The sequence below is a fragment of the Homalodisca vitripennis genome, chromosome 1, assembly GCF_021130785.1.
Source record: "Homalodisca vitripennis isolate AUS2020 chromosome 1, UT_GWSS_2.1, whole genome shotgun sequence".
In the NCBI taxonomy this organism is placed as follows: domain Eukaryota; kingdom Metazoa; phylum Arthropoda; class Insecta; order Hemiptera; family Cicadellidae; genus Homalodisca; species Homalodisca vitripennis.
The window spans coordinates 158714349-158728869 of NC_060207.1; the positions used below are offsets into that span (position 1 = coordinate 158714349).

At 36.5% G+C, this 14521-nt stretch overlaps 1 protein-coding gene across 2 annotated transcripts in view; it reads left to right on the forward strand.

Annotated features, from left to right (window-relative positions):
• Positions 1–849: 849 nt before the first annotated feature.
• LOC124375039 (exocyst complex component 5) overlaps positions 850–14521 on the forward strand; it is a 74663-nt gene continuing 60991 nt past the window's right edge. Inside the window, exons 1-2 of one of the 2 annotated variants that reach the window (XM_046833172.1) lie at positions 850–1185; positions 10078–10202. In XM_046833172.1, the coding sequence (XP_046689128.1) occupies positions 1153–1185; positions 10078–10202 (158 nt within the window). In that variant the 5' untranslated portion in view covers positions 850–1152. The remainder of the gene's footprint in view (positions 1186–10077; positions 10203–14521) is intronic. The other variant, XM_046833167.1, reaches the window with a different exon arrangement.

Below are 14521 nucleotides of genomic sequence, written 5' to 3' on the forward strand. Positions count from 1 at the left end.
CAAGACACTACATTGTACACACTCATGGGACGAACAGTTAATACAACAAAATCACAAAATAGAAATAAAATTACTGATTTAGATTCTGTCCTATTGTGAAGGAGGTGCGAGACGACACTGAAATAGGCTATCTGATATTATTATTTGCATCGCGAAAGTAATAAGTAACCAGTATCATTAACCAAACAGCTGAGAGTTGGTCCATTGGGCGCAGGGAGAAATGGATGTGAGGTGTGTGAGGGAAGTGTGTTGGATACGAACTTACCCCCGTTATACTGCACTCTACAACACTAATGCCGGTTTCCATAAACCACGGGGCCTTTATCACTGTCACTGACAGAAAGATTCCTACAAACAGCTAACAATGTCTTGTATGCAAAGCGTGGAAATGTGGGGATAACATTAACAAAATGCGATACTCACTAAATCAAGAAAAATCCAAACGCTACAGCAGCAATGCCTATCGGTTAATATATGGTCTATCAATTAAGACAAAGCTGGACTGACTGAATGACAACAATCTCTTAAAGGAAGCGTATACATTTTCCTAATATTCGATTCTTAATACGAAGTTTTGATGTTGGTTCTTGTGTACAAGTACGAAGCTACAAGACACACAATGTAAAGCGGGAGATAGAAAAAGTAATTAGGAAAGAGGTCTACATTACTACATCGAAATAGACAACGAAGGATAGAGAAACACGTAAACGAAATCCAATATTTTCCACGTAATTCAAGGGGGAGGATGACTTCGCTCAATATTTTACCTCTGTGTTTAGGACCTAATCTATTCCGTCAATCAGCTGTTTACATTACTTTAGTGTAACAGCTGTTTACAATTAAACTCCAATGTTTATGTTCATTTTTCATTATTGTAAACTTTGACTTTTAGGTTAAGTTAATGTTCTGTTGATAGGAAATTATTAATATATGCATTGAAGGGAGCAGTAATTTACAAACTAATAGGCTATCGTGCAGAATTTATTTATACTTTAAAATCAACTCCATCAACGTAAAATATGAAAAATACGTGAAGATTATTTTAGCATAATCCAATCGGCTGTTTATTATATTCTAAACTCATATATAATTGTGATTTTTCGTTTTTTTTTATATAAAATAAGTTTATTGTTAACCTAGCTTGACTACAAAATGATGCAACAGTATATGAAGGAACTTGAACAGGTAATTTGTCCTATTAAACTTGAGTTTATAGGTATTTTGTATGTCTATTTTCGTTAAGAGACTAGTTGAGAGTAGATTGTTGATTGAAGAGTTTTATGACATTATGAAAGAACGACCCAGACGTAGGCCTAGCCTAATAATTATTGTTAGTGTGTCTGTGTTAGTTGCAAGTGGTGTGATTTCATGCCCCTACCAAATATTAAGTGGTAATTGTGAAATTAATGGTGCAGAATGGTAAAATATGATATTTTTTTGTTAACCTACTACTATCATCCTTACGAACAAGACAGTAAAAAGTATCATGGGTTAGGAATTACAAATAACGAAGTTGTAGAACATTAACAGTGGAACTCCCTTTACACATGGAGCAATATTTCCTTGTACATCTGCGCAGGATGTCACTTGATCTTGTGACAATGATTCAACTCTGTGTTGATGTTAGCTGCTGTGTCATCTTTGGGTACGTAAATTGACAATAATACTGAAATCAAGAGATTTTTGACCCAAGTAAACAATGTTTTGATTCTTTGGTATTATCCGGAGACCACTGTTTTTGGAAGAGTTTTTCTTACTGGGAACGTTTAAAATTACATTGTTGAAAGAACACAGACATTATTTGAATGTGAAAATTGCATGTCATTATCAGGTCTTGTTTTCTGCCTCCTAAAAAGAAGCAATGTTGGCAAGAAGGAGGCCACTCTGTTTCTATCTACTACTTTTTATCACATGGTTTAGATTAGGATCTCATTTAGGATCGTCTAATTTTTTCCACATCAGATCATGTTAAACGATGTCGCATGTGATCTGACATCTGAAAAGTAGGACAATTTTAGATATAATCTGAAAATTGGAAATGCCTATGGCCATCAGTGCAGGCTATAAAACAACCCTCGAGATCATGTGAGCACTTGTGAACTTTTTATGTTTGTAAAATGTAGTTCTCTACTTATATGCACTAATAACAAGTAATAGATAGGGATGTAGTGGCCTCATTTTTATTTATATCGCTTCTTTTTGGGATGCAGAAAGCAAGAACTAACCGTGATAATGACATGTAATTTTCACATTAGGTTAAATAAAGTCTGTTTTTTCTAATAATGTAGTTTTCTGGGATCCTGGTAAGAAAAACTTCCAGAAATAGTGGCCTCCGAGTAATACCAAAGTACTGACGATTTTGTTAATTTAGACCTGCGAACAATTTATTTACTCGAGTAGACATGAGTGCCTCTGCCCATAAGCGCGTGACAGCACGTAACGAAAAACCACTTGAGATTACCTATCACTAAAAGATCAAATTCTAGAGGGGCTGTTTACAAATGAAAATAATGCTAACAAATTTAACCAAACTTTCTAAAAACTTAATAAATAATATAAAAAACCAATAATTAAATAAATGGCCAAAACTAACCTAAACACATCAATATAAATTTTTACCTAAGTACAACCTAATAAGAAAATAACCGAGCTTTAAATGAATGGATAATTACTGAAGAACACTCAACATTACTGTGTTGGTGGATAGAGGTTAGCTGCAGCTACACTAAAGTTGTCGAGCTTCGAATATGGTTGGGGGTATTTATCCTTGAAGAGGAATTCTGCCAGGTACCTTACAAAGTGGTCAGCACGGACACCATATCGGCCCTCAACGTCTCTCAATAGTATTTGTGTGAACATCAGTATTTGGATTGATGAAATTGAGAGAGGTAGAATATCTTTATTTACAAAATCCTTAAGATTAGAAATGGCATCAATATTAAAAAATTTACAAACGTTTGAAGATTAATAGTCATTCAGATTAAAGCTTCTCCAATTTAGGATTTCAGCAACTGTGTAGAATGGTGGTGAGTGAATGATTGATGGGTGTCGAAATCCCCCGTTGCCCAGACAGTTATATGCTCTCCAGCAGTCGCTTACTATTGTTGTACCCAGCATAACCCATTCCTTTATAACTTCTAGCGGAGTATTCCTATCCCACTTTTCTAATGGGACAAGGAAAGATTCCCTACTCTGCCGTTCAATGCTCCTGAAACTCACTGTCACTGGATTCTTCTGCTGCGATCATGTTTCCTTTTCCCAAATTTCACATCATCAATTTCTACAACTGTCAGAGGACCAATTTTTTTTTAGATGATGTAGAAATATGGTGGACTTTATGGCAGAACTAATGTGCTAAGAGGGTAAGTGAAAGAGGAAGGAGTGAAATGAAGTATATGTGGCGTAATGTGAAGTCTGATAATTAGTGCACATGCTGACTTTGGTGATGTTTTATTTTATGCTTTTGCAGGAAGGTAAAATAACTCAATTCTACAGTACATTTTACTTTAAAAATATGTGGGAATCACTATTGCCTAATAGTAGAGGAACCAAGGGCCAATTTAAATTATATAAACATAAAATCTAGTTTATTCTAAACGATATGAGGAATTCCTCTTAAGAGATAAAATGATTGTTAGTCGATTGACCCTAAAAATGAAACTGATTGAAATGGGATGTTATCAAATAGGTTAAAATTCCAAGTGATTCTTTTTTTAGTTTACGTCTGTAGACTTAACTCAGTGATCCAGCATGGTGATCTGATTCAGTATGCCGACGACACGACTCTTTGCTTCAAAGGAAAAACTACACAAGATTTGGAAATCACATCATTTGTGGAACTGACTTCATGCATTCAGTATTTTACTGACAGGAATTTGAAAACGAACCAATCAAAATCAAATGTCATCAATTTCTGCCTAAGACCAAGGGAATTTGCAAGGCAACCTGCTGTATTTGTGGACGATGTCCTTTTAGAGGAAACTGGATCCACGAAATTCCTGAGGATGTACATTGATCAAGGTCTGAACTGGGACGACCACGTTAAAAATGTATGTGCTATAATTACTTCTGGCATATTTACCTTGTGAAGCCTAGCGAAATACTATTCCCCTGAAGTCTTAATGACGGCATATTTTGGTCTCATATATCCGCACTTTGCGTATGGCTTAAGACTGTGGGGGGGCTGTGCCAAACACAAGATGGAATGCGTTTTCAGGCTTCAAAAGAAGGCAATTAGAATTATTGCAAAGTTGAATTACAGAGAGTCGCGTAGGGACTTTTTTAGGGAGCTAGGTTTGCTGACATTGCCCTGTCTCTATATGTTTGATGTGATCCTGTACTGTCAATCGAAGTGCACTTTAGTCCGGGGCAGGGACTTTCATCAGTATGAAACTAGAGCCAGGGACAACTTAAGAGTCCATAGTCATAGACTGGCGGTATCTCAGCATTTACTGCATCAGGTTGGCGTCGGCTTAATCAACAAGCTCCCTGAAAGTATAAAAAAATGCAACTAATCAAAACCAATTCAAAACTCGTCTCAAATGCCTGTTGGTGTCAAAAGCATTTTATTCGCTAGAGGAGTTTATGATGAGTCGCTGGGATATCTAAAAATATCTTAAATTACCAAAATTTAAAATCTGGATCCAAAGATAGTGTGAATAAGTGAAATGTAAGTCTGACTGTGTGTGAGTGTGTAGAATATTTGCTGTTTGAATATATGACGACTGCTATACAATGGTATATATTGTCTAAAAGCAATAAAGAAATGATTTGATTTGATTTATAGGTCATATTTCTTTCCTTTTCATAATTATAACCAACTGCCAGTCACGTAATAATAGTTATATAAGCATCCAGAGAGATTGCTTTTCAGTTAAATAGTCGTTATCCAATTAGCTGATGTTAATTTAACTTTTATTCTATGTGTTTTATAATTAATTTTAGGTGTATAAAGCTAAAAATGTATGACATGTAAAATTATTTGTCATGTAACATTTTTAATTCATTCAATATTCTCCCATTTCAACTTCCTCTAAAAACTAGCATAATGGACCATGGGTTTCATTCATAGGGGAAATGCCTTTATTAATTTCATGGAACCTAGGTTATGTGTTTATACAATAATGACAAAAATCTTGCAACATGTGCCTACAAATCTCTGTTGATTTAAAATTTCAAGTTTGAAAACAAGCTAGTTCGGGATTGATTGATTTCAAGATGGTAGCCTTGAAATCTATGACAGTTTCCTTTCTTTTTCATCCACGGTTTTTGGGAAATGGTTGATTATTATGGTATTTCACATACAAGGTGTGTTCAAAAAGTAATGGGAGTTTTTAAGTTTCACATGTTTTTAGAGTGCGATAGCCAAGATTTTATTATTATGTTTTGGTACTCATGCTCTTGAAGTATAATAAAATTTCCACCTGTATACTTTTCAGTGGCAGCTGCTAAGGTTAAACATGTTTCATAACTCAGCAATTTTCCTTTGTTACGAAAATGGAGCAAAGAATATTTTATCAAATTTTGTGTGAAAAATGGAATAAAGTGTAACAAAATGTGGGAAATATTAACAGAGACCTATGGTGAGTCTGCTATGAGTAAAACAAGGGTTTATAAGTGATAAAATGTTTCAAAGATGGCCGTGAAGACAGTGAAGGTGACAAACACTCCGGACACCTTGCACAACAACCAATGAAAACGTGAAAAAAGTGGAAGAAATGATTATGAAAGATCGCTATATTACAATCAGAGAAGTTGCTGATGTTATTGTCATATCAATTGACTCATGCCATGACATTTTTTCAAATGTTTTGGGTTATGAAACTTGTGCCAGTAAAATTTGTTAAAAATTATTAAAGTTGCTCAGAAGTAACTAAATGAAGTAAACAACAATGCAGAATTACTGAAACTTGTTATAACAGGTGACAAAACCTGGGTTAACGGATATTACGTAACTAAGGGTCAATCATCCCAGTGAAGGCATTCTGGATCACCAAGACCAAAATAGGCTTAACAAGTGCAGTCGAACCTGAAGGTTAAATGTTCTTTGATTTTAATGATATAGTGCATGAATTCTTGCCACAAGATCAAACGGTTAATAAAGAGTTCTACCTGCTAGTTCAACATTGTTTGTGTGAAGCAAAAGAAACACCTGAAGTTGTGTAAAAAATTCATGGCTTGCATCATGATAATGCACCTACTTGCACTTCATTGCTTGTTCATGAGTTTTTGGCCGAAAACACAATGCTCCAGCCTCCATATTATCCAGACATGGCTCTGTTTGAATTTTTTGTAATGCTATTTTTTATGACATCATTTAACAAGCATAGATGACATCTAAGTACATCGTTGAAAGAGCTAAAAGCTATCCCAGAGATCGGGTTTGAGAAGGGTTTCAACGATTGGAAGAAGCACTGTGACATGTGGATAATATCTAACGGGGACTATTTTGAAGGTGACAACATTAATATAGACAAATAAATAAATATTTTTTCAAAGCATTACAATTCCCAATATTTTTTGAACATACCTCATACATACACAGACTTACCTTTAAACTATAGTTTACAAATCCAACAAATTTAGGAAGTATTATTCACCACTGAAAACTATGAAATTTTCAAAAAAAGTTTTTTGTCAGATTTTGTCATTTGGAACCTACTGAACAAGAACATAGTACCCTAAGACCTATATTTTAACCCTAAGTATGAAAAATAACGTTTTTTGCAAGCGTGTCAATGTCCAAAATTTCACATTTTTACTAGATACCTTATTTTTTACTAAAAACATCATAATCTTTATTTCTTTGATATATTTTCATTATAAATATGTAAACCAGATATTTAAATCTAGTTTAATACACATATCAATTATTGTACTGTTTTATTTTCATTACTCTATGCTGAAGAAGAAGAAGAAGAAGTAGTAATAGAATAAAAACAAAACAATTTGTGTTCTGTCATCCGTCATTCTACTGTTGAGTTTCAGGTTGTTTGTTTTGAGTAAATTTTAGTTCAGTTTTATGCCATAAAATATGGGAAGAGTCAAGAATACAAGAAAAAATGTTGCTAGAAGAAATAAGGACAATATTGCAAAGCAGTATGAGGAGCAACCTGCAAGTCTTGTAAGTATTGATACAGACACAGGTATCCATGATGAAAGTGAGGTTATGTTATTACCTAATGATGATGTTACTATACCAAGTACATCTGAACCAGTTACCTCATGTTCTAATAATGAGAATGAAGTTCCCGATAAACCTACTGACTTCGCGCTTTACAATAGCTATAAAACAGAAGTCACATTTGACGATAATGCTCCTAACTATATTTTTGTAGATGGAAACAAACTATCAAATTTTATGGAAACATTTCCTTGTCCTGAGTGTGCAGGGAACCTTCAAGTCCATCAAATGCCTTCAAAGGGATATGCACATGCTTTTAGTATATGGTTTCAAGAATGACAAAAATAATTTTGAAACGTCTAACAAAACAGTTATACATGAGGGCACGACTTCACGCTTATCGTACAATGTAAACCGAAGTATTGTACAAACCTTTAGTAGCTTAGGAAAAGGCCTTAGGGGATTAGAGGCATTCAGTATGTCAATGAATATGAAGTCTATGAGCTGTAACGCATATTATCAACATATGAGACAAATGGAAAAACAATACATCAAGACGGCAAATGAATCCTTGGAAAAAGCAAGGACAGAAGTAAGAAAAGCTTATTCTATCATAAACAATATTGATTTAGATGACCATGACCCAATAAACATTTCCGTTAGTTTCAATGGGAGCTGGCAGAAGCGAGTGTTCACCTCAAAAAATGGTGTTGGTTGTTGTATCGATGTGATAACCGGTCTAGTAGTGGACTATGAAGTTTTATCCAAATACTGCAGGGTTTGTGATAAAATTAAAAAGAAGCTGGGTTCAGGAACAGATAGATTTCAAGCTTGGTTTGAAAGGCACAATCCTAATTGCCAAAAAAACTATGATGGGTCTTCGCCGTCTATGGAGACTGAGGCTACGGAGCGGATATAGAAAAGATCGGAGGAACACGGATTCTGTTATACAACATTAGTGTCAGATGGTGACTAAAACGTTTAACCACTTTACAAATCTAAATCTTTATGAAACTCCAATTGAAAAGGAAGAATCTTTGAACCATGTAGCCAAGCGCCTTGGAACTGGCCTCCGAAAAATTGTTTTGGAAAACACCGGAAAGGGCAAAACCTTGGGAGGGAAATCATATTGTAGTTTGAAATTAACAACTATAAACAAACTGACTACTACCTACTACAGAAATGCCATTCAAACCAATTTAGGACATGTAAAAAAATGAAGAATGCTGTCCTTGCAACTCTGTCTTATTGCTCCTCAACTGACGATAAACCGAATCACCAAAAGTGCCTGGAGGGAAATTAATCCTGGTGTTTTTACAACCGGGCCATTGCCAAAGGTGAAATACCTGGCCTTCACAAGGATAATGTGAAAACCTCGTTGACTGAGAGAGTGGTTTAAAATTCGACCACTATGCCAGCGTCTTGCTAGTGACGCGTTACTCACCAGGTGCGTGTCCGGAAAAACACAAAACGCCAACGAGGCTTTGCATGGCGTAATTTGGACAAAATGCCCCAAAAATACCTTTGCATCTCGAAGAAAACTAGAGATGCAGGTGTGTGAAGCAGTATGCCAGTATAATACTGGCTATAGGCAAGCAATATCTGATTTTCAAATGTCAATTGGTCTTAGCCCTGAAAAAAATGCTGCCAAGATTGCCATGCGCTTCGACAATAAAAGACTAGCACTGGCACAGAAACGCAAAAAGATGAAGTTCACAGAGTACAGAAGGAAGTTGAGACATGCACAGCTTGAGGAAGAAAACAGGAAAATAGAAGCGGAGGGGAAAACATATGGTGCCGGTGAATTTTGAACGTCACTGACCGAACTCTGTTTTTTTTACAATGTATATATATATATATATGTATATGTATTTTTTATTGAACACTGACGTGATAATGTGACCTAATATTGATGTATAATACAACCTTTTGACCTAATATATTGTGAAAATTTATTTCAGAACCATAAACAAAAAGATATACGTGATATATTAGTGTTGAACCTACGTTTACTTTCTATCACAGTTTTCCGAAAGTTTGAATTTCAACAAATTTTCAGACAAAAATCGATATATCTTGGGAACTAATTGAGATTGAAAGTTCATATTTTTACCACATATTAAGTAGATCTTTTTCTAAATATTTAGGTAGAATTAGATTTTTAGGTATATATGATGTGTAGAAACATAATTTTATATATATGCATGTTTTTTTTTTTTAAAGTCTAAAGTTTACTGTATGAGTTTATTAAAACCACTGATGCTACCATGATAAATCTACCTAAATATTTAGATTAGATCCATATCTTCAAATTTAGACCATGAGCAGTGCAATATGTTGGATAGTTTCTTAGATATATCAATTTGAAATATGGTCTGAAAAACGCAAAAATCCCCTGTTTTTATTCGCTGTAGGCTGTATGTGACAACTTTTTGGCCATTTTATATTTTAGTATTTTTGGTTAGCCTACTACACACTATAAAAGAATGGTTAAGCCATGTTTATTGTGTATTTAAAAAAAGTATGTTTTCAGTGGTGAATCCCCTATTATTAAATTAATTAGAGTAGGCCTATATTAAGTGTAAATTTTAGTACTAGTTTCAGCTTTATCTTTTTTAAGAATTGGTTATTATGAATTGTCCTATACAGGCTTTTTATGAAGTAATTAATTATTTTTAGGCATACACTAGAGTTTAAATAAACCAAAATCTAATTAACTAAATTGATTCTAACAAGAAAAACATATTTTATATTAGGTCAACATAAATAATAACATTATGATAAAATGTAACTTAAATAAAACACAATGTTTTCCAATTTCGTTAAGGTATGACAGTATTGGTCTTGTAAATGTTTTTGTTTTTACAAAATATTGACAAATTTAAAATCAGTATTAGGAAAAATTAAATTTATTTTGTTATTATAATGAATCCTATGATGATTGCCTTGCTCAGGAGCCATTTGACCCAGAAGAGTTTGTGGAGCGCTTGGCATGGAGGACAGTGGACAGCAACCGTGAAGAGGGAAACAGCACATTCGATCCTGTCTTGATGCATGAGACATTTTCGCAGGCAATCAAGTAACAGCATTATATTAATATCAAGTTACAAGGAAACATTTTATTAACCCTTTTGCACCCACTAATGTATTCGACATTTTATTTTTTGGACAGCATGGGTATCTTCTCGTTCATCCTACATCCAAATTTTCAGACATTTAGAAACAAAATACATTTGTACTCAAATTGTAATGTTTTTTTTAATCTTGGTATGTTCAGAAAGAATGTTTTTATCACATAAGTTTGTTAAAAGAATTGTAAATAGTCAACAGTAGCTTATATAATATAGTAGATGGCTGAGCCCTAGAGTGGTGTCCTTTCTCCTCTTCTGTTGTACCTAGTTGCGGACAACCTACTTGTGTCTTTGAATGACAGTGGTGTCTTTAAACAGGAGAGTAAGCAGATGGTATTGTGATTCTTGTGAGCGACTAAGTTCAACACAACAGTCACGGAACTGACCAATGCTACTCTGAACATGGTGGGGAACTCGTGTGATGAGATGGGCTTTAGTGTTAACTCCACCAACGCTGCCATGGTTACTTTGACTATGGGGCGTCAGTTAGTGCATATTTTTCCTCAACTGGGGCTCCATCAGGAAAGGGTCATCATAAGAGGGAGATAGTCTTAAATGGAATACAAACGTGACAGGTGGGTCTTGGGGAATTAAGTCAAGGTTTTCAGAAATATTTTATTGTCATTTAGCTTAAGTACAGCGATAGACAAAGTCAGCTTATTCATTTATTTACATACAGATAAATTAATAAATAAAACACATACAACCCCCGTAATTTTGTTTTTTGTGTCCTTTTGTGGCTTTATGTGTCCCTGGTTAGACCTGCACTAATGTTTGGGGCTGTTGTCTGGTGGCCAATAACGGGGGCCAAGATGGTGGTAGCTGGTCTGGCTAGCATCCAACGGTTGGTTTGCTTTGCTATAACTAGGGCTTTTCCAAGAATGTCTGGCGCAGGTCTAGACTGTTGTCTCAGCTGAGCCCCCCTGGACATTGTCATTCGGCCCATGGCCATGAGGAGTGCCTATTATCTTCAGCAGTTGGGACTTTGGTTGTCCTCGGACTGCAGCAAGACACTGCAGAATTAGCACCCTGATTCAGAGATATGCTCTGCACATGATATTTGATCAGATACCACAAAGATTTTCCTTCGACATATCCTTCAGAATTGTCATGCCTTCTTGAGAGGTTCAGTCAGAGGAAAAGAAACCTCTTCAACCAGTGGAGCTTGAATGGTTTACAGACGGCTCTAAAACAAAAATGGCACAGGTGCCAGAATTGTCGGGGTGAGACCATGTAGGGAGCTGGTGGTTTCTATGGGTCCTTATCCCAAAATCTTTCACGCAGAAGTCACAACCATTATGGAGTGTGTTCGTGAGAATCTTTGTCTGTGGTATAGGAGTAGTACAATTAGCATTTTTTCACAGATAGCCAGGCAGCATTGAATGCGTTGGGCTCTTGTGTATTCACTCCCAAACTTGTCTGGGATTGCTATCAAATCGTTTCTTCCGTTGCCAGAATCAAAATGTGACTGAACGTTGGGTTCCTGGTCATGAGGGGATCTCTGGGAATGAAAGAGCTGATGTCCTGGCTTACTTGGACTCAGCGTCCAATATGTCGGATTCTCAACTGTTCTGTGGCATTTCTAGGTGTGAGTCCTTTGGGGCTGTCACAGAATGGGTTCATGCTGATTATGAGAAATGGTGGAAGCTGCATCCGGGTCTTAGAATGAGCAGAATGGTTCTACAGTTGCCTTCCCCTAGGGTGGCGTCTGATCTTCTCTCACCAAGTAGACTGGTGTCTTGTCGGGTTATGGGTCTGATTAAGGGACATAGTCACCTGAGGAAGCTTCTTCACAGAGTCAGTATCCTTCAGGAGGATCCTCTCTATAGAATGTGTGATGAGCAGGATGAAACTGTTGAACACCTGCTCTTTGACTACCCTACATAGCAAGGGACTGGTATGCCATCTTTGGACAAGGGTGACAAATTTCCCCAGGAGGACCTGAGTTATTTTCGGCGACTGAAACCATAGACTGGTCGCCCTCATGGTGTCCTTTTGGAGTGTGCAAAAGTCCCTTGAAGCTTAGGTGCATGGCAATAGGCCGCCCCATAGAAGAAGAAAATGGCTGAGCGTTTGTGAAGCCTATCAATGATGAGGCTGGAAAAATGTGTGTGTCTGTCCAAAAGATATTTTGAAAACAAACTGACATAGATTTAAAATTTTGCATGATTTTTATATTAGCAATATCGAGTTCAATGATGGAGCATGTCACACAATGGGATTTGGCTGAGTGTTAGCAAATATTTTTACATTGGTCTTATAGATAACCGTGATGCAACAAGAAAATAGCAGCATAAATAAATTTGTAAACAAGCTGTGTATTATAATCTTATGAGATTTAATATGTTAAACATTAAAACATATGTAGATTATTCATACTGTAAAAAAATAAAATAATAGAGTGAAAGTCAATGTTAAAAGCTGGTAACAATATATGATTTGAATGCATTCTTGTGTTGTAGTATCCTCCCTACCTCACCGGATCTTTTATTATTTAAACATTGCTATGAAATTTTCTATTATTTTTATAAAAGAAAACACAATTACTCAATAATTTTAATTTTTTTCTCCTAAGGCCTTTCGACATCAAAGATGCCATTGTTAGGTGTGAATCAACGGTTTGAAATAGCATAAATATTTTACTTCTGACTCGGCAGAACTTGAAGCTGGGCGCTTAGATGCGGGGGGCAGGGGATGCTTCTGTAATGCTTCTGAAATCTGCGTCGAGCAGAAGACCACCTCACAGGACTACCATGACTTTTTAAGTTGGAGGACGTGTTGAAAGCTGGTTTCAAGTATAAAGATACTCTCCTTCACCTTCTGGCTGATGTTTTTCTGCCTTCATCACCGCCAATGTGCTCAGACATTTGCAGAGTTGCCCCTCCTCCTCCTACTATCCAGAGCAATGACAGCCTCTTAGGGTGTTGATTTTGCTGACGCCTGCTCCTGGGGGAGGGTCTGAAGCTGCGGATTGTGAAAGTCCTCCCCCTACTGTACCCTAATGTGAAAGTCAGACCGGTCAGCCACAGACACAATATAATCTGAGCTGAATTGCCTCCAAAACATAGGCAGTTCTGATAAGCAGTGGCCTTGGCAAAGCAATCCCCCCCTCCCCCCAAGGTTGCAACATGGCCCTTTTCCTGGCCACCAAACAGCACTATTATGACCAAGGGGATTTTTACCAGCTCATAGTCGCCGATTTTTGCCGGCGAGGTCATTGCTGCCTAAGCTGATCCAGGACCCTGTACTATCTGGCAGCCAGTGAAGTGCAAGAAAAACCCAGTTTTTAAGCTGTACCCATTCCCTAACAAAGATGTCCAATGTCACGTCAAAGGCTGAATGACACAGATCTATGGCCACAAGTCGACCGGAATCATTTGGTGTGGAAAGCCAGGCTATTGCGTTTAGTCAGAACATGGAACTTTGAAAAGGATACATGTAAAACAGACAGGTGCTCTCCGCCCTTTTAGTCGCCTCATATGACAAGGAGGGATTCTGCAGTTTATTCTAACCTGGAGCCGCATGGGGGTAAAACATTTTTTAATAATTCATCTAGCTACAATAATAATAACAACAATAATGTCTCTAACCTGTATTCGAGAGAAACTGGATAATAACAAATGGGCATTGGTTTGATGGGGATGAGTTGGTTTTAATTTCTCAGACAGTCTTCAGAGTTTCTCACACAAATCAATAGTTTATACGAGGGGGTACCCAAAAAAAACCAGAATTATTTTATAAAAATTATATATTATCAAATTTTTTACAATACGACCTTATCTCCTTCAAAATAATCTCCATTACAACTAATACACTTGTCCCAACGGTATTTCCATTGATCAAAACATTTTTTGTAGTCATCTTTAGAAATGGCTGCAAGCTCGAGCTTCGTTTTTTTCTTAACCTCTTCAACGCTGTCAAATCGTTGACCTTTCAAGCCTCTTTTCATGTGTGGAAATAAAAAAAAGTCGCATGGAGTGAGGTCAGGCGAGTAAGGTGCGTGGGGCAGCGGAAACCATGCCGTTTTTGGCTAAAAACTGCCTAACTGAGATGGCTGTGTGTGCCGGTGCGTTGTCTTGGTGGAAGAACCAGTCTCCAGTATGCCCCCAATCGTGTCTTTTCTGGTGAACACTGTTGCGCAATCTTCTTAAAATCTCCAAATAAAATGTTTGGTTGACAGTCTGACCTGGAGGAACAAACTCAGAATGAACAATGCCTTTAGCATCAATAAAGTAAATCAACATGGTTTTGATGTTTGATTTGACTT